At 40.5% G+C, this 25,767-nt stretch overlaps 1 protein-coding gene across 2 annotated transcripts in view; it reads left to right on the plus strand.

Annotated features, from left to right (window-relative positions):
* The window catches only part of ADAM12 (ADAM metallopeptidase domain 12), a 191,498-nt gene that overhangs the window by 2,970 nt on the left and 162,761 nt on the right, over positions 1-25,767 (plus strand). For both annotated transcript variants that reach the window (XM_079977123.1, XM_079977124.1), the window contains exon 2: positions 18,024-18,157. In XM_079977123.1, coding sequence (XP_079833249.1) covers positions 18,024-18,157 — 134 coding nt within the window. The remainder of the gene's footprint in view (positions 1-18,023; positions 18,158-25,767) is intronic.

Genomic DNA, 25,767 nt, shown 5'->3' on the forward strand with positions numbered 1-25,767 from the left:
GGTTTGTTTGGCTCAAGGGGTAAGTAACACTTTTTGGCTTGATGATCACATTGAGGGGTTGCTATCTGTCCAAGGGCTACATACCAAACTAAGCACATTTAACACATGCAATGTGTGTACAAATCCACATACACTTAGTGGCGGGGTGGGTGAGATGCAGTTTGCGTGCGTGCGCACGCACACGCGCGCACACACACACACACAGTGGTACCTCGGGTTAAGAACTTAATTAGTTCTGGAGGTCCATTCTTAACCTGAAACTGTTCTTAACCTGAGGTACCACTTTAGCTAATGGGGCCTCCTGCTGCCGCCACACAATTTTTGTTCTCATCCAGAAGCAAAGTTCTTAACCTGAGGTACTATTTCTGGGTTAGCAGAGTCTGTAACCTGAAGCGTCTGTAACCCGAGGTACCACTGTATATATATGTACACGCATTCAGATTGCAGGGGTGGGAAGCAGACAAGATGAGCCCGCACACATGCACATTCACACAGAACAGATGGAGCGGGACGGACTCAGGAGCAGATAGAGCCACACAGAAAACAGGATTTTCATTCTCCTGGGCAGTGCTAGAGTAGGAGGAGAGTCTCCTGTTCTAGCAGTTCCCTAGGGAGGAAGAAACAGAGCCACCTCTTACCTTTGAAAATGTCCTTCTCCCTATGGTATGGCACAATTGTCAGAAGGTATTTGACAGGAAGCATTAAGAAATATTTCTTCCTGCTTCATCAGCCTTCCAGAGATGTTCTAACAAGTGCACTCACCTTTTAAGACTGGTGCAACAGAGAAAGAAGCTAAAAAGAGGTGACATCCCCATTCCCACATCAGCAGTGACCACAACAGTGGAGGCACAATGATGCCACCTGCTGGATATTTTTTAATTTTGGGGGGGAGGGGAAAGGTAACCAAATTATTTGGTGGTTGGCTGGGCTTCATGGATCACCTAAAATCAGTTGGGGTGGGCAGTGGACTTGGGCCATGGGTTAGCCACCCCTGGTTTAGTTAAAGTGAGACTTGTTTGACTATCTGAACCCAGCCCAGTATATTAACTATGCTTTGTTTTCTGGAAACAAAGAACAATATGAGCAATGTTTTATTGTTGGCTTATGAACCATGGCTTGTTTTAATGATGGTTTGGTGTCATGTCTGAACCCAGCAGCTATGCTTAACCATGGTTTGTTTGATCACACCACGCCAGGTGCTCAGCCTGCTGTGGAAGAAGCAAGTTTGGGTGAACAATACATGGCTTGTTGATTTGCTTGTTGTACTATAGCTTACTGTTGCATGTGAATGCAACCAGTGTTTGGAACCTTCCCCTTGGAATGTTTTCTCAGTATAATAGAGCTGCAGAGCTCTAATTCAGATTAAACAATGTAGTCCTATACATGTTAGAAGTAGCCCCCACTGAGTTCATTTACACTTATTTTCAGGAAGGCGTGTACAGTATTGCAGTGTGCTAAAACTGGGCTTTTGCATGGAACAGAACCTTCACCACCACCCATAGGTGCCAACTGAAATAAGGCAAGGCCCAATGGTGGTGTGTTTTTGGCATTTGTTAAAATAACCTTTTTTGCCAAGCAGTTGCTGGTTAATGATACTTAGCTTGTAGTTTTCCTGGCTACTGTGGAGGTTGCTGTAGTCTTTTTTAGTGTTGATTTTATTGAATTAGTTTTGTAATTGTGAACTAGCTTTCTTTTTTTAAAAAAAATGAAATGCAGCATAGGGGTGTTTTAAATAAATAAATAACAGGATAATGATATGAGTTGATGAAGGCCATCTGTGACCCACCGTGCTGATAGATGCAAAACTTAAAGCGACATTCTCTAGCTCTTGTCAAGCGCACATGCTTGTGGGATTTGACTCACAGTGTACCTCTGTACCGAATTATGCTGCTTCTAGGCTAAATACTTGGCACACAGGATCCATAATATGATCGGCATGGTATTTGTGTTAGTTTAAGGAGAAAAATTATACACCTGAGATATTAAAGCATAAAATGGGTTACTGTGAATGTAGGGTAGGCACTTCACAAAGCAATTTTATGAGTGCTTAACTGCCCAAGTGTTTATGTAATGAATTTAAATAGCTCTGAGAGAGTGTTTAAGAACTTAGATGAATAGCAAAAAAAACCCCCCTATACTGCTTTTTGTAGGCAACTTATTCAGTCTCTCTTATATCGCATATCAGATCTGTTTGTTTCTTTGGACTGCCCCATTCCAAATGTTATGTGTACTTTAAAGTCAAAGCCAGTTTTGGATAATCTGTTAGGGTACTTGTCTCAGCTGCAATTAATACTATAATTACAGTACAAATAATGTATTGAACTAAAACACAGAACATACAGAATTGCAGACAGATACTGATCTTGCCAGTTTGTCCCAGAACCAGATGGACCCAACAACTACAAATAAAAAACTGAGATAAACCCAAGCTTCTGTATTTGAAACGTTCCTCATTATTGAGGATGAATTCTGCCTTAATTTTATTGAAATGACCTTCTGTAGTCATTGAGTAAGCCATGTTATAAAAATTTGTTTCATTCGATTTTATATTATGAAGTCCATTACATATGCTTTACCTATCTACATTCCATGCAACACGATTTGTTTAGTATGAAGTATCATAGAATCATAGAATTGTAGAGTTGAAAGAGTCTCCAGGGGTCATCTAGTCCAACCCCTGCAATGCAGGAATCCTGCCCACAGCCTTCCCTGAATGATTGAAGCTTGCACTTAGTCACAGGCAAGCACATGGCCTAATTCATTGTTCATAGGAGATTTATGCGTTATTTAAAAATATGCAAAAAAGCAAAGTTAGCCTTATAGGCCAGTAACAAAAAATCCAACCAAAACATCACAAAATAATTTGCAAGCTTGCAAATTCTCTATAATTCTTCACCAGCTAGATAAATAAACAGAATGGGGAAGGAAGGAGAGGGAAGAAGAAGAAAGTTTGCTGACTTGTGTCAAAGCTATGGGGTATGTATTTGGTCACAGTTATAATGTGAGAGGAGGTAGCAGACATCCAGACAAAGCTCTTTTAAGTGCTTTTCAGATATTAGGTTGCACCAAGGACTGCCAGGAAGAAGAAACATAGTAATGGCTGCCTCACCATCTCTAAAACCACAAAAACTAGAACTGACCCAGGGACTAGTTCTGCTCCTTCCCACCTATCAAAGAACCCGTGTGCTTTTCCTGGTTGCCTGTGTGAATAGTTGCAGACTTCACAACTTGAAGTATTAGCAAACTTCCCTGCCCCCGCCCCTGCCTATGGATTGTTTACCATCTAGCCCAGTGATGGCCAAACTTGGCCCTCCAGTTGTTTTGGGACTACAATTCCCATCATCCCTGACCACTGGTCCTGTTAGCTAGGGATGATGGGAGTTGTAGTCCAAAAATAGCTAGAGGGCCAAGTTTGGCCATCACTGATCTAGCCCAATGGAGAGTTAGGGAGAACTTGGAAGATTGCATGCCATTTTGCAATATTTTAAATCTTTGTTTTGTAATATACAACTGCAAGAAATAATGAAATGGTGGGAAACTAGGGAGTTTGGAGTTCATCACATCTGATGTGATATGAGACCAGCGATTCAGAAAGTGTCAAGGTGAAAGTCGCTCAAATTGCCTCTCAGATTCGATTGTCTCCAAATTATACTGGTCTTTGGCCTTTGGTCAATTGAAGGCTCCTATATTGAAGCCTAGAGGTTTCTTTTTCTCCATCTCTAGGAGAGTCCTCAAATCAAATTGTTGGTCCCGCATTTCTGTACCTTGTCTCACTTGCTAGTCCTGATAGTACTACTGCCAGAAATTTATTTACAGTGGTACCTCGTGTTGCATAACCTCCAGGTTTGGAATCTTCAGGTTACGGCCGCGGCAAACCCAGAAGTGTATACTTCCAGGTTTTGCCGCATGCGCAGAAGTGCTCTATCGCATTGCGCACGTGCACAGAAGCAGTGCCTCTAGTTACGGATTTTTCGGGATGCGCACAGCATCCGGAAACAAATATCCGGATGACATATACTCTGGAGGAAGGAAGGCACTCTGATGTGTCGCAGGAAAGGGAGATGTCTGAATATTAAAGAGACAGGGGTCTGAGGTCAACTGGAATAAGGCAATCCTATTTTGTGGATAGAATCCAATTTAGATTAAGGCAATTATAATTAGTTATATGCCCTTGGTTTGCAATGAACCAGTGTGGCTTTGAAAAATTTGGGACCAAACTGAGAGTAGAAATCATTTTTGTAATGACTGAAAGTCAGTGTGGTATAGCAGTTTGGGTGCTGGACCCTAGATCTGGGAGTCTAGGGTTCGAATCCCCACTCAGCCATGAAACTCACTGTGTTACCTTGGGCCAGTCACCATCCCTCAGCCTAACGAACCTCACAGGGTTGTTGAGAGGATAATATGGAGGGCAGGAGAGCATCTACTTGAGCTCTTTGAAGGAAATGTCGGATATAAAAGCATAAATGAATGTCATATGATTACAAAATATTGATAATAATTTGAGACAGAATACTAGGCACACTCACTAAGGCCTGTTTGATGCATTAAATCTTTCTTATAAGTAAACATGCATTGTTCGTCTGCAGTTCTATTCCTACTTTCTGGGAGTAAGGGCCATTGAATTCAATGGGGCTTACTTCTGGGTGGACTTGTATAGGATTGTGCTGTCAGCTATTTTCATCGCATGTCAAATCTACCATGCAAAATATTTAAAATATGTGCACTTTGTGTTTTTTAAAAAATCCATTAAGACTTTAGCTATCATCTTCAATGCTTCAGAAGCATGGTGCTATTAAAATGACTTCATTTCAGTGTCATTTCTGGCCCAGAACTTGAGTAAGAAAGAGGACGACTTGAATTTACTGTTTGTGTATCTGAAAATACAGTACAATGAAACCATAGATTGGATAAACACATTTTTTCTTCTCCAAAATATATGATCTAATATGGCAACAAGTGGAATACTCCATGGCCTGTTAATTGTGCTGGCTGATAGCATACAGCAAGGCATACAGATCTGAATGTGGAACTTGGCAAAAATGCCGCTTGCATCTGTTGCCAGCAGTTACACAAAAGATCCTAATCAGGCACATATTTGAAACTTTTTCTGGTAGTGTCCTCAATTTGTTGTGGTGTATGTGTTTTTATATTTGTGTCCCTTTCAAAATATGAGCTGATTGAATGTAGCAAAATACCCCGCTTATGGCTGCTTATCTGTGAAAGATTAAATTACAATGTGAATGTCGCGCCATCTGAATGGTGATATGATGCAAAACACAAAAATATTGAATGAGTAATCCTCCAGCTCTTTGTCTTGACACTGCATTAAGTGAAATGAACATGCAAGCAGGCAGGAGCTGGAAGTATTTGAGTTGTTCTATTTATTACTAGCCGCAGATGCAAGGACTAATCCCTATGTATTAGTTCTCAAGGTGCTTTTCGGTAGAAACTGGGGGGGAAATATAAGGAGGAACACTGTTTTATCTTTGTAAAACTGATCAAAATGAGATGTTGGTCACATAATATAGTTACAAAATTTACAGTGGTATTGTGTCTATGACTTTTCATGCCATCCTTTGTTCTCATAGCTGTGAATTAAGCCCTTTGTACCTATATATTATATATATTAAATTTATTGGCTGCTTTTTTAACCAAGGTAACTCAAAGCAGCTTACTATACAGTGTTAGAAAATCAGATATATAAGCTAGGCACCAAATGGCTCCTTAAACCAGTGTTACCATCGCCAAAATGGAATGTACATTATTTCCAGTAATAGATGCATTTTTGCACACATTGCTTGGCTGGAGAACTGCATTGCAAAATTTGGAGAAATGAAAGTTTTTAAAGATGTCTGTGTTTTGTTTCACATATAGTTTCAGAAAGTATGAGTTAGGTAGGTTCACCTTCACATGTGAATGGAACTGAATTTCTTTCCCATTTCTAATCACCAGCTGCTTACCTGGCTGCTTCATCTTATAGTAAAAAGCCCCTCAAATTTATCTGTATTTTGCCATTACATTTTGCCATTTCCCTTCTCAGGGCTCACCCACACTTCCTTTTGTCCCTCTGCTTTCCCCTAGTGGGAAAACTGCTCTTAGTACTCAGTTGGAGTAAACAGCAATACAGGTTTTCTCCAGATTTATGTTTTCTCCTGTTTAGCACTAAGGAGTGGGTTTTCCATGGGAGCAAGGGGGGAACGGCTCAGACCCATACCAAGAAAGTGTGGGTCAAGCCAATATACAAGAAATGAAAGGTTTATAGAGATACTATATTGACATATAAACTATTTTTAAAGATACAGTCAGCTTTGAAATATTTGACTTATATAAGTTCTGCTCTTTCAAGCTGCACCAAACATATGCTTGAATGACTGATGGAGTCATATGGCTCTCAGAATGAAGCACTTTATTGTGTACAGAACTGCAGGCTTCCAAAGGTTATGCCACAGAAGCTGAAATATTAAGAAGACCCAACTGTTAAGGAAGCATGTGCTACAATGGGTACTATTATATTTATGAAAGGCTGTTTAATCCCTTCTCAATATAGTAGTGTATTCAGCTAGCCAAGTAGTAAAATTAGCAGTCTTGAGATTATAAAATCGTAGAATCATAAATTTGTAGAGTTGGAAGGAACCTCATGGGTCATCTAGTCCAACCCCCAGCAATGCTGAAATCTCAGATAAAGTACCCATGACAGATGGCCATCCAGCCTCTGTTTAAAAACCTCAAGGAAGGAAAGTCCACCACGCTCTCAAACAGCTCTTACCTTCAAGGTTCTTCTTGATGTTTAGTTGGCATCTTCTTTCTTGTAACTTGAAGCCATAGGTTTAGGTCCTACACTTCACAGCAGGAGAAAACAAGCTTGCTCCATCTTCCATGTGATAGCTTTTTAGATATTTGAAGATGGCTATCTTCTTCCATCCTCTCAATCTCCTCTTATCCAGGCTAAACATACCCAACTCCCACAACTGTTCCTCATAAGGCTTGGGTTTCTAGACCCTTGATCATATTGGTTGCTCCCTTCTGCGCACATTCAAGCTTGTCAATATCTTTGTTAGTAACAGCCAGAACTGGACATAGTACTCAATGTGTGGTCTGACCAAGGCAGAGCAGAGTGGAACTATTGCTTCCCTTGATTAGGGCACTATACTTCTGTTGATATAGCCTAGACTAGCATTAGCCTTTTTTTTGCTGCTGCATCACACTGTTGCTTCATGTTACGTTTGTGGTCTACTAAGACCTCTAGATCCTTTTCACACGTACTACAGGCAAGTCAGGTGTCCCCCATCTTATTTTTGTGCAGCTGGTTCTTCCTGCCAAAGTGTACGACCTTACATTTTTAGCTATTGAATTTCATTTTGTTAGTTTTGGTCCAGGTCTCCTCCAATTTGTTAAATTCAAATTGTCTCTTCTGTGTCATTAGCTACACCTCCCAGTTTGCTAATTTAATGAGCATCCCCTCAATTCCTATTCCAAGTTGCTTATAAAGACATTGAACAACAACGGGCTCAGGACAGAACTTTATGGGGCTCCATTTGTCACCTTTTTTTCCCAGGATGATGAGGAACCATTAGTGAGCACTATTTGGGTTTGGTCAGTGAACCAGCTAAAAATCCACCTAAAAGCTACCTCATCCAGCCCACATTCTACCAGTTTCTCCACAAGAATAGCATGGGGGACTTTGTCAGAAGCATTACTGAAATCAAGATACACCATGTCCACAGCTTTCCCCTGATCCGCCAAGCTTGCAACTCTATCAAAAAAAGAAATGAGATTCCTCTGACATGACTTGTTTTTGAGAAACCCATACTGGGTCTTAATAACCACAACATCCTTTTCTAAGTGCTCACAGAACAACCATTTAATTGTCTGTTCTAGGTCCTTTCCTGGTGTTGATGTCAAGCTGATGTTACCTGGGTCTTCTTTTATCCCCTTTTAAAGATGGGAATAACATTTGCCCACCTCCAGTCTACAGAGGCTGGAGATTACACCTGCAACCTCCTTTAGTACCCTTGGGAGAAGCTCATCAGGCCCTGGAGATCTGAATTCATATTGAAGGCATATTTTGTCTTGCGGGTTTTTTATCAGTACATTGTAGCTCAGAAGGAAGTGATTCACTGAAAAGGAAGTGATGACACTGAATATTTCTTTGAACTGCAATGTAGCAAAGTTTCTTTTAGCTGCTTAGCTAAAGGGACAGTAATACTTGAAACTCATCCTTCTCATTCGAGTAGTTATGTCTTATGAATCTAAGACATGCAAAAGATCAAATGGACATGCAACAAACCTCCATGTAGATTAGCTTGAAGCTGGCAGCCCTGTCAAGTTAGAGAGAGGATACATTTTGATTAGAAGCAGAAGGCACTGAATTAATTTCACAAAAGCATGGAGTCATCTAGCTGCTGTTTTGTCCTCAGGCTCATCAAAGGCCTTAGCTGATCTTTAATGTTCTAAAAAAATGTTACATGACTATTAATTTTGTAGAGAAGAAAAATACATGATGTAAATGAACAAGATAAGCTGGAATTAAGATTAGAAAGAAAAAGAAGCAGCAGGATGTGCTGTTGAATACATGTTTTGTGGAAGAAAGGGTACACTTTATTCCCTTTGTAGGATTCAGTAAGTCTTGTACTGTATATACATAACACTGAATAAAAGGTAAAGGGACCCCTGACCATTAGGTCCAGTCGTGACCAACTCTGGGGTTGCGCGCTCATCTCGCTCTATAGGCCGAGGGAGCCGGCGTTTGTCCGCAGACAGCTTCCAGGTCATGTGGCCAGCATGACTAAGCCGCTACTGGCGAACCAGAGCAGCACACGGAAACGCCGTTTACCTTCCCGCCGGAGCGGTACCTATTTATCTACTTGCACTTTGACGTGCTTTCGAACTGCTAGGTTGGCAGGAGCAGGGACCGAGCAATGGGAGGTCACCCTGTCGCGCGGATTCAAACCGCTGACCTGATCAGCAAGTCCTAGGCTCTGTGGTTTAACCCACAGCGCCACCCGGGTCCCTAACACTGAATAGGACTTAACATTTTTAGCAGATCATTCTAGCTATTCTCAAAGACGCTATTTGATAGATACTCATTTTCTAAAAGCTGGAAGTAGTGCCAGCATTGCAGCCCCTTTATCTTTGTAAACTTCTCTGCATGGATAACTTGTACAGATATTGGTTAGATTTTCAGAATGCCCGTTGAGGTCAGTAATGAATGGAATAGGGCTGAAGAAACCACAGCCTAGTCTAGATAGGATGCCAATTGCATATTTTGAGTGGACTGTTGAGATTGTGGATATGGCTATTTTACGTTGGGTCATACTGCTTGTGGTGTGCTTCTAGATTGTAAGGAGGTAGCTGTGGTCAGGAGTTAATGAGCTTTAGCTAATACACCAGCTGTCTTGCCTTCAGGAAAATGAGGAACCTGCTGATGACTTCTAACCTTAATACTGATCCAGAATTTAGGAGCATAGCTCTTGGGAAGGGGTCATCTGCATAGAGTATCCACTTGACCACTGTATTCCTTTTTGTTTTAGAAAGTCTCTGCATTGCATATTATCTAGGAGATGTTGTAGTTCAATGATCAAATCTGCAAATCTAAGGTGGAAACATAGGCTTCATCTTTTTGTGTGTGGAACGAAGCACTAGGAATGATCGAGGAAGCTGATGCCATCTTCTAATGTGGTCATCTGAGTAGTTTCAGAGCCATGGTAAAATAAAATAAAACAAAACAGAAATCACAAGCTTTATGTGGGTTTTCCATAAACTGAAAAAGTTGCCTATTGTTCTAGATGGGTGTATTCTTTTTCAAATGCAAGTGTCCTTGACTTATTCCCCTGTCAGTGTTTGATTGATAATTCTACATTGTAGATGGTATCCCGTTAACAATTTGGGACCAGTTTACCTGCAAGATCGCCCTACCCTATCTATGGCCACTTGACCATTTCAATCTGTGAAACTCTAGCATTGTTACAGGTGCCATATAATGCTCCTTCTGAACATTTCTGTTTAGCCAAGCATGTTCAGATATGTAGAATGATGATGTGTGTTTTAATTGGGTTCTTTTTTTAGCTTATTTTTGAATTTAATTATTTTTGAATGTTTTAAATAGTCATTTTTACCTATTTTTAATGATAATTTCATTTTTTAAAATTCTTTTTGTAAATTGCTTTGAGGTTTTTGAGACTCAAGTGGTAGATAAATAAATAAAATCATGCTGCCCACATTTTCACTAAGCAGAATATTCTGACAGACTGATATTTTATTAATAATGTTAAATGTTTGTGATTATTAAATACATCTATTTCTTTAGAGGGCAGCAAGTGTTAATTCCTACACAATTTTCCATATTGTTTATCTCTCAACAAAGGCTTCTCTTTCCCTTTCTGTGAGTAAAAATAAAAGTTCTTTTTCCTTGTGTTGTTTACTTCCATGGCAGCATTAAGTCTTTCCTTTCATGATGTTATGGAAGGAAAAGAAGTAATAATAAAAGTGTTGTAGTATATTGAAGATTGTTATCATTTGAGTTCATACTCCTCTGAAGGCTTGTGAGCTGAGAAGAATAAAATGCTTTCCATCTATATCTGACCAATAATTGGTAGGAAGTATTTTCATTATGTTTGAGCAAAAAATAAAGGGGTACTATATGATTGAAAGGAGCTACTTTCAGTGCACACTGAATTTTTTAAAAAAAGTTTCACACTTATGATTTTTATACGTCTTACTATAATAAAAACTTTAAAGCAACAAATAGCATTTCCTAAAAACTGAATAAAAATAGATAAAAACAAAATGCAATCATATTTCTTAAATAAAAGCTGAGCAGTGTGAAAAAACATTAATAAGTAAGAGTCAGGGACCAGGAAAGTCTGTATAAACTTAAGTTTTTAAGGAGCATTTAAAAGGAATTACTGTCTCTGCCTGAGAGAGGACATTCCACAGAGTGGGGGCAACCACCGAGAAGGCCCACTTCCATATTGTCACCAAGTGACTATCTGGCGGACATGGAACAACAAGCAGGAGCTCTTCCAAAGATCTTAAAGACACATGACATTAATGCCTTTGCTACATTTAAATGTGTTATAATTAAGAAATATTTGATTGAAAAAGGAAAATAAATGTACTGATTAAAAAGGATGATAACCCAAAGCTTTAAAAGGCTCCGTAAGATGGGGAAAAGTCTGCCTTGCCACCTTCAATCTAATGTAAAGCTTGCCATAAGCTATAATTTTATATTTACAAATGTACCCGCAAATAAATTATAATTATTAATTTAGGTAAAATTAGCTTGATACTCAGCTGGAGCAACTGGGCTCTAACTGTGATTAATTCTCAATAGTGCAGTGCTGGGCCATGTGCAAAGTATTAGGGCATTGCCCCCCAAATCACAGTACCTTTTTGTAAATAAGTTGCAGTGATTGATGCACTCTTCACAGAGAAGCCGTCCAGTAATTGTGTAACAGCAATGGGTTGGGTCATGACCAATAACATTTTAAGGTTTCTAAGTTGCTGATTGATAACCTTTCTGTTGCTTTATCTGTCTTCATTTGTTCTGATAATGTGTTTTATTGTTGTGTGGTAGATTATTATATTGATTATTTTTTACCCTGTCCCAGTATCAATAGATGAAGGTGGGGCTATAAATATTTAAAGAAAAAACAGAACCAGAGAGAGCATATATTTGGTGGTTGTAGTGTTTATGCACTGAACCAAATGTAGGCAGACATTTTGGAACGCAGCCATATGAGTGAACATCCAGAAGCTTACTATCTTTTGTTTCCCCATATGCTTACATCTCATTTCCTGTTTGTTTCTTACACAATGTAGGTTCTCCTGTGTTTATAACAAGCTTCTCTGCCTTCCGTATCTCAAACATAGAAAAGAATTAAGAATATACATTCGGCATTGTTTGAATTGTATAAGTTACTCTTCATTTCTTGCCTTGACCCTTTGACATCTATCTGCATCCCCCCTTTTTTAGTAAGTTGTTGTGAATCCTGTTTTGGTTTCCTGTGTGATTCTGTCTAGCTGACACAACTTCCTTTATGTCTCTTTAGGCAACTTACAGCCCTTGTTTCATACTGGCATGCATCCCTCTCTCATACAAATGCTATCTCTCTCTGAAATGTTTTGTCCATTTCCCCCTTTTCAAATAATTTATCAGTATGAGAATGCCCTATTTATACGGTATGTTCACCTGACTTTAGCATAGTCTTTCGCACAGTTAACACTCTATATCTGAAAAGGTTTACAGGTTCAGTATAATTATTCTATAGGAAGCCCAGTCCTACTTATTTGCAAACAGGAACATGATTGTCTTACAGCTAAAACTGGAATCTGTTGCTACCTGATGAGGAAGCCAAAGCTGTAAGATTCTGCCCTAATTGTAAGACAAAGCCTATATCCTGTTTTTACTTCTAAATGCAGTTGGTATAGAGATGTGCTCGTCTTCATGGCTGAATTAATGACCCATCAAATACTGCAAAGAAGTACCTGTATTTTATCAATCAGCCTTACAGCTGATTATAGTGAAGCTATTATAGCAAGAGTGGTGAACTCGTGGCCATTCAGATGTTGGTAGACTACAACTCTGACCATCCTGATTTTTTGACAACTGCTGCTTACCAGGAGGGGTGAGGGGATTGGGAGCTGCGTGTAGTGCCATCTGCTACTAGGATGATGAGATTTGGAATCCAGCAACATATGCCACACTCCCTGGAAAAGACCCTGATGTTGGGAAAGATGGAGGGTACAAGGAGAAGGGGACGACAGAGGACGAGATGGTTGGATAGTGTTCTCGAATCTACCAGCATGAGTTTGACCAAACTGCGGGAGGCAGTGAAAAACAGAAGTGCCTGGCGTGCTCTGGTCCATGGGGTCACAAAGAGTTGGACACAACTAAACGACTAAACAACAACAACAACATATGCCACAGGTCCCCACCCCTGAACTGAATACTTCTTGTACGTGGTTGCAGGAAGACAAAAAGGACCTTTACTACTCAGTCATAATGGATCACCTAAGAAGAAGCCTCAAATATAAAGCTAATTTTTAAACATTGTTCTACACATATAGGCAGATGCAGTGCTGTTTTTCGGGGGGGGGGGGGAATTTGCCAGAATGCACCATGAATGACTCCCTTGTTCTCTTATAATGGCAATGCCACCTATCTGAGAGGTGCCGGAACTGAGATCTGGTGAGTTCTGGCTGGAAAAAAAGCCCTGGGCAGATGTAAAGATCCTTAGCACAGGATTGCTCTATACCAAAGTAGGAACATCTAAGGGGGCTGAGTGTCTGGATATTTTAATCCTTGTCTTCCCAATTCAGAGAGTAATGCATGGAGATAGAAAGCATGACTGCAGTACTGTGTGGTATACGGCAGCACGTGATAAGTGCATGATGTTATTTGCATAGTCTAACAACATCTGAAGGGTCTTTGGCACTTGACTGGTGGCTAGGCTTCTTGTCCCATGAACAAAAGCCCTCTATGGAATGGAATGGAATGGAATGGAATATGCCCAGCCCATCTTGAGACTGTTGTGCTGTGTTCATTTTAGAGAATAGTTAATAGTAATGTTAGAGAAATCTTAAATGGTCCAACTTTAGTTGATGCATACAGGCTTTTAACCAGGCACAGGCAAACTCGGCCCTCCAGATCTTTTGGGACTACAACTCCCATCATCCCTAGCTAACAGGACCAGTGGTCAGGGATTATGGGAGTTGTAGTCCCAAAACATCTGGAGGGCTGAGTTTGCCCACGCCTGTTTTTAACCATTGCACAGCTGCCTGAAGAGCTCTGTAAAGTTTAAAATTCCACGTGCACCAAAAGAAAGTGAGATAACATTACCTAACTACTAACTAAAGTTGGGCTGTATTGTTTTAGTTTTGTCATATATTTAGTATCATATATTTGGTTCTGTTGAAATCCTTCTATTTCTTCCCGGTGCTTCAGAGTTAAATGTTTTTACTAGCATTAGTAAATTAGCTAACACTGAAGCAAAGGTATCATTTGGTCTCCCAAGATTTCTTTCTATCTTCTCCACACACATTCACCCATTTATTAAGCATTAATAAATGTTGCACATTAATAAATTCAGCACTGAAAAAAAATTGCAGAGAGAAATATTTTGCTTTTTAAGATAAAAGTTTATGAAGTTTTCCATGGAGGCTTAACATTTATGAATCTTGTAAAGTAGTTGGTATAAAAATGAAGTCATTTAATTTTAAATAGTTGTGACTGCTCTAATGAGCTGAAAAGATTTCTGCACACACATTGACAAAATCTACTTTTTTCATAATTTTTTTTTTGTCAAGTTTCACTTTTTATTTTACCTGGACAATGATCCTTTCTTCCTGGAAGAATTCAGATGTTATTTTCAAGAATTTGCAGTTAAATATTTATAGTATTAATTAGTAGGCTAGTAGCATTCCCCCCCCCCCCGACCCTTCTTTGATGACACTGTTTTGATTCCTCATGGTTGATATGAAACTGTGTAGATTTCATTTCATGCTACGCTTAGAAAAGTAATGCTATGCGTGCTCAAGATGTGTGAAAAGTCCCCCCCCCCCCCTTCCATAGCAGTATGAAAAATAGCAGTTTTAAATGGCCAAACTACTCCTTCCTATCCGTGTTGAAGATTTAATTGGGACAAGAAATAAAATGTGGCTTGGAGAGATTTGATGGTGATCATGTGCTGATTTGATGGAGGTAATCTGATTAAGCATATGCTCTGTTCAGAGTCATTGGGTGGGACTACATTGCCCTCCAGGCATCCCAGTGCTGCATGTTGCTGGCATTACCAACAGAGGAAGGGGAGAGGCAGCAAGGGGCTCAGAGTGGTGTGGGCACAGTCTGGTGTGAGCACACTCATGACACCAAACCCACTCTGTACCAAATAAACAACTATCTGACTTTTAGAAGACATCTGAAGACAGCCCTGTTTAGGGAAGTTTTAAATGTTTGATGTTTTATTGTGTTTTTAATAGTCATACCTCGGGTTACAGATGCTTCAGGTTGTGCTTTTTCTGGTTACGGACCCGCTGAAACCCGGAAGTTCTGGAATGGGTTACTTCCAGGTTTCGGGAGTCGCGCATGCAAAGAAGCGCTAAATCGCAACCCGCGCAGACGCGCCGCTGCAGGTTGCAAACGTGCATCCTGCACAGATCACGTTCGCAACCCGAGTGTCCACTGTATTCTGTTGGGAGCTGCCCAGAGTGGCTGGGGAAACCCAGCCAGATGTGCGGGGTATAAACAATAAATGATGATGATGTAGTAGCCTTGCCCCTCTAGGAATGATATGACATCTCCCTCACATTCAGGGACTCTTCAGTGGCGTAACTGTCTCACGCTGGACAGGCACTGTCATGTCTGCAATTCTATTTAACATTTATATGAAACCTTTGGGAGCAGTCATCAGGAAGCTTGGTGCACATTGTCATCAGTATGCTGATGATACCCGGCTCTTGTTTTCCCATTAAATCTGAGACAGGAGATGCTGTGCAGAAACTGAACCAGTGCCTGGATGCAGTTGTGTAGAGAATGAAGGGACAACAGATCGATACCGAGCTTATTTATTTATTTCATTAATGAATTGTTTCCTATCCTGAAACAATTTGCAGTATCATCACATATATGAAACCAGTTAAAAAACAATTGCACTTTTAAAAAACAATTTCAAAAGACAATTATAAATATAAAAACAGTTTAAAACAACAGCACATACGTAAAATCAATTCAGTTCCAAGATAAATACCAACTGAATCCTTCTAAGATAAAGACACACTGTGGGTAAATGGTTTCCTTGCCTGTTCTAGATAGGGTTAAGGTAAAGGTAAAGGTACCCCTGCCCGTACGGGCCAGTCTTGACAGACTCTGGGGTTGTGCGCCCATCTCACTTAAGAGGCCAGGGGCCAGCGCTGTCCGGAGACACTTCCGGGTCACGTGGCCAGCGTGACATCGCTGCTCTGGCCAGAGCCAGAGCCAGAGCCAGAGCCGCACACGGAAACGCCGTTTACCTTCCCGCTGGTAAGCGGTCCCTATTTATCTACTTGCACCCGGAGGTGCTTTCGAACTGCTAGGTTGGCAGGCGCTGGGACCGAGCAGCGGGAGCGCACCCCGCCGCAGGGATTCAAACCGCCGACCTTTCGATTGGCAAGTCCTAGGCGCTGAGGCTTTAACCCACAGCGCCACCTGCGTCCCCTAGATAGGGTTACATTCCCTCTAAAGAAACAGGAATGCAGTTTAGGGTGCTCTTGAAACTATTTTCCCGGGTGGCCTTTGTGGTGAAGAGTGCCTTTCTCCAGCTGCACCCTTTCATAGCTAGGGATAATTTGGTCATTGTAATGTGCTGTACATGTGGCTTCTCTTGCAACTGATCAAGGGGCTGCAGATGGTGCAGAATGATTATAATCTGATACATGCTAGGAACTAAATCCACTGAACTCAGTAGGACTTACTTCTGAGTAAACATGCTGAGGATTGGTTTGCAGCCTTTTAAGATCTCGCACTACAAATAAATGGATTGTCTCATGGATTGTCATTACTAAAATACAGAGCTGAAGTTTGGCTGCAGTCCAACCAAGTTAAACACTTAAATCTCATTAGAATCATGTTAAAATTTCTCTGACCTAGAAGTATGCAACTTTGACTGAACCAAGCCCATAGTGAGTAACTTGAGACCCATGGAGCTTTATTACATTTTAGAGCTGTTTCTCTGGCAGCTATAATTAGTATAATTAGGAGTAAGAAATAAAAGCCAGAAACCAGTTGCTTTTTTGACATAGCGCTAATAATCTGGCTCTGCAGTGCATACTGTGTTAGCTTGTATCTTCTCTTTTTGAGATGATTCTTTTGCTAATGTGCATCTAGAACACCTAGGGACTGTAAATACACTGCGACTTTCATGTTCCGGATAAAACATTTTGAAACTACTGAGATAATTGATAATTATGTCCATGGCAGGGGAAAAAACAAACTCAAATAGCTTGTAGAAATGGCACACGACAGTGGGGTTTTATTCAGAGAAGAATAAAATGTTAAAGATCTTAAACATATTTAGGGAAGCTAATACAAAGTCTTAAATAAAATGGTTAAACCCTTTGTGCAAAATCAATGTGAAGATCCATGGGTGTAGCCAGGGTTTTTGTTGGGGGGGGGGCAGGACTTGTGTGGGGGCCCCCAGAACTGACATGATTGGTTCAGTTTGTTATTTCTATTGTTTTACTTGATCTATGGGGCGGCAGCTGCCTCCCTACCCTCCCCCCCCCCCCCCGCCGCCCTTGGCTATGCTCATGTGAAGAGCTATATAACTGAGATGTAATCTTATTGTAGGATAGCAGGTACTATGGTAAAGGAAAACAAAGAACATAAGAGGAAATTGCTATTTATTTATCTTTAATGGTGTTGCCATACTAGGGTAGGTTTGTTCTAATGTAGCACTAAACAATGGTTTAACAGTAACTTGAATTAGCCAAGCTTTCCCCAGGCTCATGTAATTCCCTTTCTTTCCTTCTCTAGTGTAGCTGCAAGAGGAAATAAGGCACACTTTAGATAAACCCCAGTTTAGCATCATCTGAGCCCTAAACTATTGTTAATCTTAACTATGGTTACTGAAAACAGAGTGCCTATACAGCATGCAGTCGAGACATGTGAGAAACCTCTGTCTTTTCAGCATTTACTCTAATATCTTACCTTAGCCTCAGGGACCTTCTGAAAAGTTGCCAGGGACCACAGTCTTAAGAAGCAACTGGGTTGGTGTAAAGTACCTTCCATTATCATTTCCCCTTCAATTTCAAGTTAATCTCTTTCTATTCCTTCTTCCACATGTGGAACCGATTTCTTTATCTACTTCCAAAGTGAAAACAACATAATATAGAACCAAAAAGCAGACCACATAGATGCTTACTTGTGTATCACATCTTGAAGTATTACATTGGTGTTTTACCTTTTCAGTTTATTTCATTTAGCAATATTTTGTATAGTATGTGCAATATGTTTGTTAACATTAACCCCCCCCCATTTTTTCCTCTAGGAGGGGATGCAAAGCACAAGCTGGAATTCTCTAGGCAATGGATTTCGAAGAACCAACCAGCGCACTATGAAATAATAGTCCCTTATCTCCTGAGTAGTGAAAAGTGGACACCATTAAAAAGCTCTTATTCCAAGGTATGTATTCATTTGGCTGTTTATTGTTATATAACCTCATAGAATACAGCCCATCTGCATGCAGGATTGCAGTGATAGCCTGCAATATTCTCTCTCTGTGTGTACAAACATATTACTAAATGGAATCATGCTCTTAAATTATTTAGAGTCCATAGAGAGAGATGCCACATAATGAGACCTATTGTTTAGATTTCATCTCATGATGCTGATTCATTTTTGTTAGCTAGGGTTTTTGAAGATATGAGCTTCCCCCAACTTAAAAGACCATAGAGGCTCTTTTGTTATATTTTTCTCTGTCTGAATGTTTGTGGTTTAAAAGAGAAATCTAAACTGCATTATTTTGTTCTGTTACTTAATATAGCTATCAAAAAAGAAGTGATCAACAATGGATTAGTAGAATTAAACAGAAGCCCGTTGAAAATAAGATAACTAGACTAACAAATCTCAACTTTTGCTTCCAATCTTTATTCAGTTGATTTTGCCAGTTGCAAAAGTCATTTATTGGCCAATTGTGACATTATAAAGGTTACCAGCTTTTCTGGGTATGGTAGTACATTGGAATTCTGAGAGGATGTTGTATGTGCCCCCACACACATACTTTATTTTTCCTTGACGTCTGGGTTGAACTCTGATTCAGCAGAATTTATATGGATTCTGTTGAATTTGAATAATTTTACATGGGGTTCTTCTGAAAACACCATCCATTTGATCTAAGGCTTGGATCTCCAAGGATATTCATGGCTTTCTTTCTTTCTTTTATTTTCTTTTTTTTACTTTGGTGGCTTTGTTGCCATCCTGTGAAGTCACAAAGCACTTCTGTGGACAAAGAGGTAACTAATGATTTGAAGGTAGCTCTGAGGTGATCCCTTGTCAAAATGGCAAAGATTGATGTGGATCCATTTGTTGAATTTATATGTTTATACCATGACATAACTGAAAAGCACCAGATGATTGTTGTGGCTCAGTAAATAGAGATATAGATTTGATGGTGGGTTGCTGGCTGGAAGAGGGAATTTCAGAAGGATCTGTTTTACTGCATCTGACCATAGGCCTCTGAGGCTTTGTAATATCCAGAAGTTTCCAGTTGTATCAGAAAGCACCATATTGGTGACTACAGCCTTTTATGGTACAATTAGAATTTCTCGCAGCACAATCTTGATTTATATTTACAGAGAAGTAAGCCCCAGTGCATTCAGTAGAGCTGCTCCATATGATTTTGCATAGAATTTAATAGATGAATTAGATTTTGTAATGTTTTGAGTTTTAGAAGACAAGTCTTGGTGTATGTGGTGATTTAGTTGTTATGAAAACATATGGTTGCATGCATTCAGTTAGCCTTCATTATCTTTCCTAATTGGCAGGGGGATAATTGCCAACTTTTAAAATACAACATTCACCAAATAGGAATACATGTGGGATCTTAAGCAAACTAGCACAATGTCTTATGTATTAGATATCTTCCTGATTCTATTTTTAGATCATTTAATTAGAAACAGATGGTGTGCTTTTTATAATTCTTTAGAGATTTCAGATTTAGTGAGTGTAGTCTGTTGAAAGGGTTACAGCACAGGACCTTTCTGAGAACAATGATAAAGTATTTATATCATTAATTTGTTTCCCATACTGCTTCCAATTCAAGGTGAACATTAAAAAAAGATTTGTGGTTTGGTACAGAAATACATGCGGAGCATCAGTGCCTTTCTTTCATGGGAACTGGTGGAAACTTCGCATTTATATTAAGTTTCCACCGGCATCCATGGAAGGAAGGCACTGGTGCCCCCCACGGATTTCTGTACCAAACCACAAATCTTTTTTTAATGTTCACCTTGAATTAGAACCCATTAAATTCAGGGCCAACAATAATGGATATGAGATATGTTGACTGAGGGCCCAGGCAGCTGCTTTGAATAGAGGGAAGGTAGAGCCTTGAGAGAGAGTTTAAATTCTTTCCTCCTATGCCTTTTCCTTAACTGTAAATATATGCCCCTCTGAAAGTTGCAGTTATTTGGCAGGGTGAGGGAGGCGGGAGAAATTAGTGAAGGGTAGGATTAGAATAGTACCTGCACCAATATCCATTCTAACTTCATCTTTTTTACTTTCCAGTATTAAAGGAAACGTTTGAGGGGAAATGCTCCGTGTTTGGTCTTAGTAGAAATTATTTAAGACATTAACGTGTTTTAAATAATTGTGTGGTCCTAGTGGTGGGGAAGTTTTTCATATTTGCTGCAGGTTGTATTTCCCCCTAAAACTTCGTTTAAAGATTAACTATTAAGCCAATTTTGCTGGGAGGCATATCAGTTGCGTGTCAAACCCCCAAGCCACCCCCATGAGAATAAAGACGCAAGGACCCAGAATTTTAGGTTAATGTTAATGGGCAAAATTTAGGCCACAACTTTATTGGTTACAGAATGTGAGCGGTATTGGCTTAGGCATTGGACCCGAACCGACTATATCTGACTCCTGCCCATCTTGCAGGAAGTCTGGTAAGGGTAAACGACCAGTAGGGGGAGCCCTGCTGATGTGGATCGACTCGAGCATCCCCCAGGTTCCCGATGGGGTCGTGGCATGGCCCTAGCCCCTCCCCAGGCCTCGGACGAGATCCACACCCCCGGATTCCTTTAACGCAGGGGTAGGCAACCTAAGGCCCGGGGGCCAGATGCAGCCCAATTTCCTTCTCAATCTGGCCCACGGACGGTCCAGGAATCAGCGTGTTTTTACACGAGTAGAATGTGCCCCTTTATTCAAAATGCATTTCTGGGTTGTTTGTGGGGCATAGGAATTCGTTCATATATTTTTTTTCTTCAAAATATAGTCCAGCCCACCACATGGTCTGAGGGATGGTGGACTGGCCCATGGCTGAAAAAGGTTGCTGACCCCTGCTTTAACGGAATACCCTTAAGCATGGAGGGGCAGGTGATGGCTGCACCTCCCCCCCCCCACTTTGCTATTCCAATGCCAACCTTACAAAGTTGTGATGATTGCTATGAGGTAGGCGAAAACCAAGTGGCCAGTGCCAATTTGCCAAGTGGAAAAAGTCCTACCAGGCCCCTCAATGGCGACCAACTGAAGTCCATAGCAAGGCCAATGACGCAACCTGAACCAAGGGTGGGAGGTCGGGAGATCCATGGCACGAGGCTAGAAGGGGCGATTCAGCATCGCGCCATGGTTTAAATTGGCCCTGGCCACGCTCCACACTTCCCAGTATTAAAGAAAATGTTTGAGGGGAAATGCTCCATGTTTTGTCTTAGTAGAAATTATTTAAGACAATCATGTGTTTTAAATAATTGTGTGGCAAAGTTTTCCTTATTTGCTGAAGGCCCCCTAAAACTTGGTTTAAAGATTAACTATCAAGCCAATATTGCTGGGAGGCATATCAGTAGTTTTAACACAGAATACTTTTCTGACATATTTTGAAGCAGTTGTGATAGCAGTTCAATTTACCTGCAGCCTGGGCCTTGTCCAAGTGCAAATGTAGTTCTGTGGGTCATACTCTTCCATTACATGCAGCTTACAAGCAAGGTAACATCGCTTCGTTAAAAGATGCTAGTCGCAAACAAAGTCTGTATATTTTACCCGGGAAAAGAGTTGCCAAACTTCAGGGATCTTTCAGTATAAGTAGCGGATAAAGAACTTAACACCCTGCATTGCTGAAACAAGTGGAGCCTTGTAAATCCTCAAAGCTGGCAAGATTTGGGGAAAAATGCTAGCAATACTTAATTCATGGGGATCAAAAGACTGTGAAGCAAGTGCATTATTGATTCCTATAGTTTCATAGTACAGACGTGCAATTGTCTTGTGTTTTTAGCCATGGCTACAGGGCAAGAAAAGGATAGTGTGTGGGTGTGTATCTCGAAAAAGATGTATAATATGGTCAAAATACATCGCTGAATTCAGTTGTCTTCTACTATTTTCTAGGGGAATTATTTTAAAGGTTGTTTTTGGTTTGTAAGCAGCCTTTAAGGCAGTGTTTCTCAACCTTTGATAACCATAGCTGTCAACTTTCAGATTTGAAAATAAGGGATCAGCAGCCTCAAAAATAAGGGATCAGCAGCCTCACCTGTCCCGGGGGACAGTCAACAGGATATCTAACAATCCGGGGTAGCAGCGGGAAACGGCGCTGGAATAAGGGAATTTCCCACCAAAAAAGGGAAGGTTGACAGCTATGTTGCTAACCCATGTACCCTTTTAGCTAATATAAACATATTATTTACCCGTCAAGCCTGGCTCCCCTAATTATTTCAATCCTTTTGAAAATTCAAATGAAATATTGTGACTTTTAATTATAGTTAATAGTTTTTGGCTTAATAAAAATGAATCTAAATGCTTACAATTCTAAAAAATGAATTATTCAAATTTTCAAAAAATTCATATGAAATTAAAAATTTCAACAAGTCTACTACAATTAGTATTGATGTGAACACTGATGATGTTGCATGCTAGGCTCAATGCCTTGCATTCAGGACACAGCTTAGGTCACTTTCAACATCCAGTATGTTGAGCTGCTTTGTTTTAATAGTTTTGCAAAGGTATGTGGATGAAAATGGCACAATGATGAGCAGAGCCTGCACTCCTGTTTTGGGGTATATAAAGAGATATTTCAAGCCAAACTTTTGCAAAGTGAATGGTTTGACATCATCTTTGGCTGTTGGCGCACACTTGAATTCCAAAAACTTCTCTTGGAGATGCTTTGGCAAGGACTGAACGTCAGGGATAAAAGGGCTCTTCACAGTGTGTTCTGCAGTGACAGGATGGTCTCATCAGTTCCCTTTGCCAGAGTATTTGTATTGTCTGCAGAATCAAGTTGTTAACCCAGAGTTTCCAAACTGTGTGTCACTACATGTTAGTGTGTATGCTGCAGTGTGCTGGTGTGTTGTGCAAATGCTCCCTGCGCATAGCTGTCAACATTTTCCTTTTTTAAAAGGGAAACTCCCTTATTCCGAATAGGATTTCCCTTAAAAAAAGGGAAAAGTTGACAGCTATGTCCCCGTGCTCCTCCCGGGGCTGGAAAGGGGTTAGTTTACCCTCCAGTTTGCTAGTAAAACTGAATTAGGTAAAGGTAAAGGGACACTTGACCATTAGGTCCTGTCGTGACAGACTCTGGGGTTGCAGCGCTCATCTCGCTTTATTGGCCGAGGGAGCCGGCGTACAGCTTCCGGGTCATGTGGACAGCATGACTAAGCCACTTCTAGCGAAACCAGAGGAGCGCACGGAAATGCCATTTACCTTCCCGCTGGAGCACTACCTATTTATCTACTTGCACTTTGATGTGCTTTCGAACTGCTAGGTTGGCAGGAGCAGGGACCGAGCAACGGGAGCTCCCCCCGTCTTGGGGATTCGAACCGCCAACCTTCTGATTGGCAAGTCCTAGGCTCGTGGTTTAACCCACAGTGCCACCCGCTTCCCAAAACTGAATTACTGTGTTGCAAAATGATGCATGTCTAAAAAGTGTGTCACCGACATGAAAAGTTGGGAAAGCTCCTTGTTAACCAGTGAAGTTTCTCCAGAGGGCTTCTAGGTGATCTGTTTTAGATTCAGCCTGCAAATTTGAAATGCCTGACTAGGAGACGACGGAGTTTAGTGTTTAGTGAGCAAAGCCAAATGGGATTAATAAATAAGTAGTAGTTATCTAACTGGATCTTATATGTAGCTGAAGTTCTTTCTCTGTCTCTCATGTTTCCGGGTGTGGAAAGAAAGTTCGAAGTTCTCAAAATTGATGGAAATGAACACCATAAATAAACATGTGATTGATTAACTGAACTGTGCAGGATGAACTGTTGTGCTGGTTATATTGTATGCTCGTGACGTCACAAATATTACTTAATAAGCTGCATTATACTCTTTTCACCTTCAGAACATAACACTTCATAGTTTTATATTTTCATAGTGCTATCTTTTTTACTGTACATTATAGAAAGTTGTGTGTCCCCACCACCACTGAAATCTTCATATGCCCACATGGTGGCAGCCCTCTCCCCCCCCCCCCCGGTTGAAAGACACAGCTTTAAGGAATAAAGTCGAAAGGCGGTGAAATAATTGAAATATATAGAGATAAAACATCTCACAAAGAGACCTAAAACATTCCCCTGCATAACAAAGCAAAAAAAAAAAAAAGTTAATATCCCACATGCCAATCTGTTTAAGTCTATTTTAGATATCAAATGAAAGCTTTGCGAGCTTTTCAGAAAAGGATTTGCAAAACTACAATTGTAGCACAAAGGAGGCCATACCCTGGATCCCTACCACTAACCTAAGTTGGTAAACCAATGGGATGTGGAGCAAAGCCTCCTACAAATATCTTAAAGAAGGAGGGAGCTGATAAACCCTGAAGATTTGGTCATGCACTTGTAGTGTTCTTTGTGAATAGTTGTGTCAATAACTCTGCTAGTGTGGTGTTGTTTCATTGAGCTGGCTTGAAAAAAAATGAGTGGCCAAGTTGCATGAGCCAAAAGTTCACTGATTACACTCATAGCAACCTTTGCAATTTGGATAACACATCTTACCACTTGGGACATTGAGAAGCTGGCTGCCACTGTAATCCTGATCTCCAGTGGCTTACATGTTAATATGCTAATATAATTACAAAAAACCAAAACGTTGTGGATTTGCTGTGATTTAGTCACTCACTGTGAAATACTCTAGGCTGAGTAAATGTCTCACTCGCTATTTCTGTGACACACTGATAGATTTGGCTGGAAGCTTGTTCTACTTGGCCAGTGAAGCCTGTTGGTCTAGTCTTGGCCAAATTGATCTCACTACTGAAGTAATCGACCCAGCTGAGAATGCGAAAGTGTTACACTTAAGGCTGGTGTTCACTGTGTCTTTGTAATACTTCCTTCTTTTGATCTACCAGCTATAAGGTAGCATCAGAAAACTTGGCTCTTAGAATCGTGGTTGGTTCATATATAGTAGTATATAATGTGATATTCCTTTAATTCAAGCATTAAGAATTTCCATCATAAAAGAGGTTTTGATCTTACTTCGGAATACAGTGAAAGGCTGGAACAAAGCATGGTCTTAACAACAATTTAAAAGCTACAGCTAATTTGATACAGTTATGGCATGTTACACTCTTTATAAGTACAGTGCTATATTCGTGCTGAGTTCATTTTAACTCTCTATTGGCCATTTCTTTTGTTTTGGTGATGCATAAGTGGCTGCCCTGCCTCAAACCATGGTCTCATCCAGACTTCCTTTTGTGCTGCATTTCTAGGCACAGGCCTCTTCTTTAAAGCTCTGTGTCCAAATGCTCCTCCCTATATAATTTTTTGCCCTGGCAAAAAAAAAAAACAACCCATGCTATTTACTGCTGAATCAGAACAAACTGTGATCCACAGAAAGCCCAATTTGCTATTTGTTCTGATTTAGCATAAAGCAGCAGGTTTTCCTGAGGAAAGTGGAAGGGCAAAAAAAGAAGACCCAGAGCTTGCACCCAGAGCTTTAAAGGGCGGACCTGTGCCTAGGAATGGTGGGGGGAGTAAGTGTGGTCGAACCCTGTAAGACTGATCAGGTTCTCTGCTGCTAGATGTCTTAGGATTTCAGATGGTTATTCTACAGCCAGTTTTCCAACTTTCTACCTTCAGGGTCTTTTCATACAGACCCACTGCTGATGA

This window comes from Podarcis cretensis, assembly GCF_951804945.1.
Source record: "Podarcis cretensis genome assembly, chromosome: 5".
In the NCBI taxonomy this organism is placed as follows: Eukaryota; Metazoa; Chordata; class Lepidosauria; order Squamata; family Lacertidae; genus Podarcis; species Podarcis cretensis.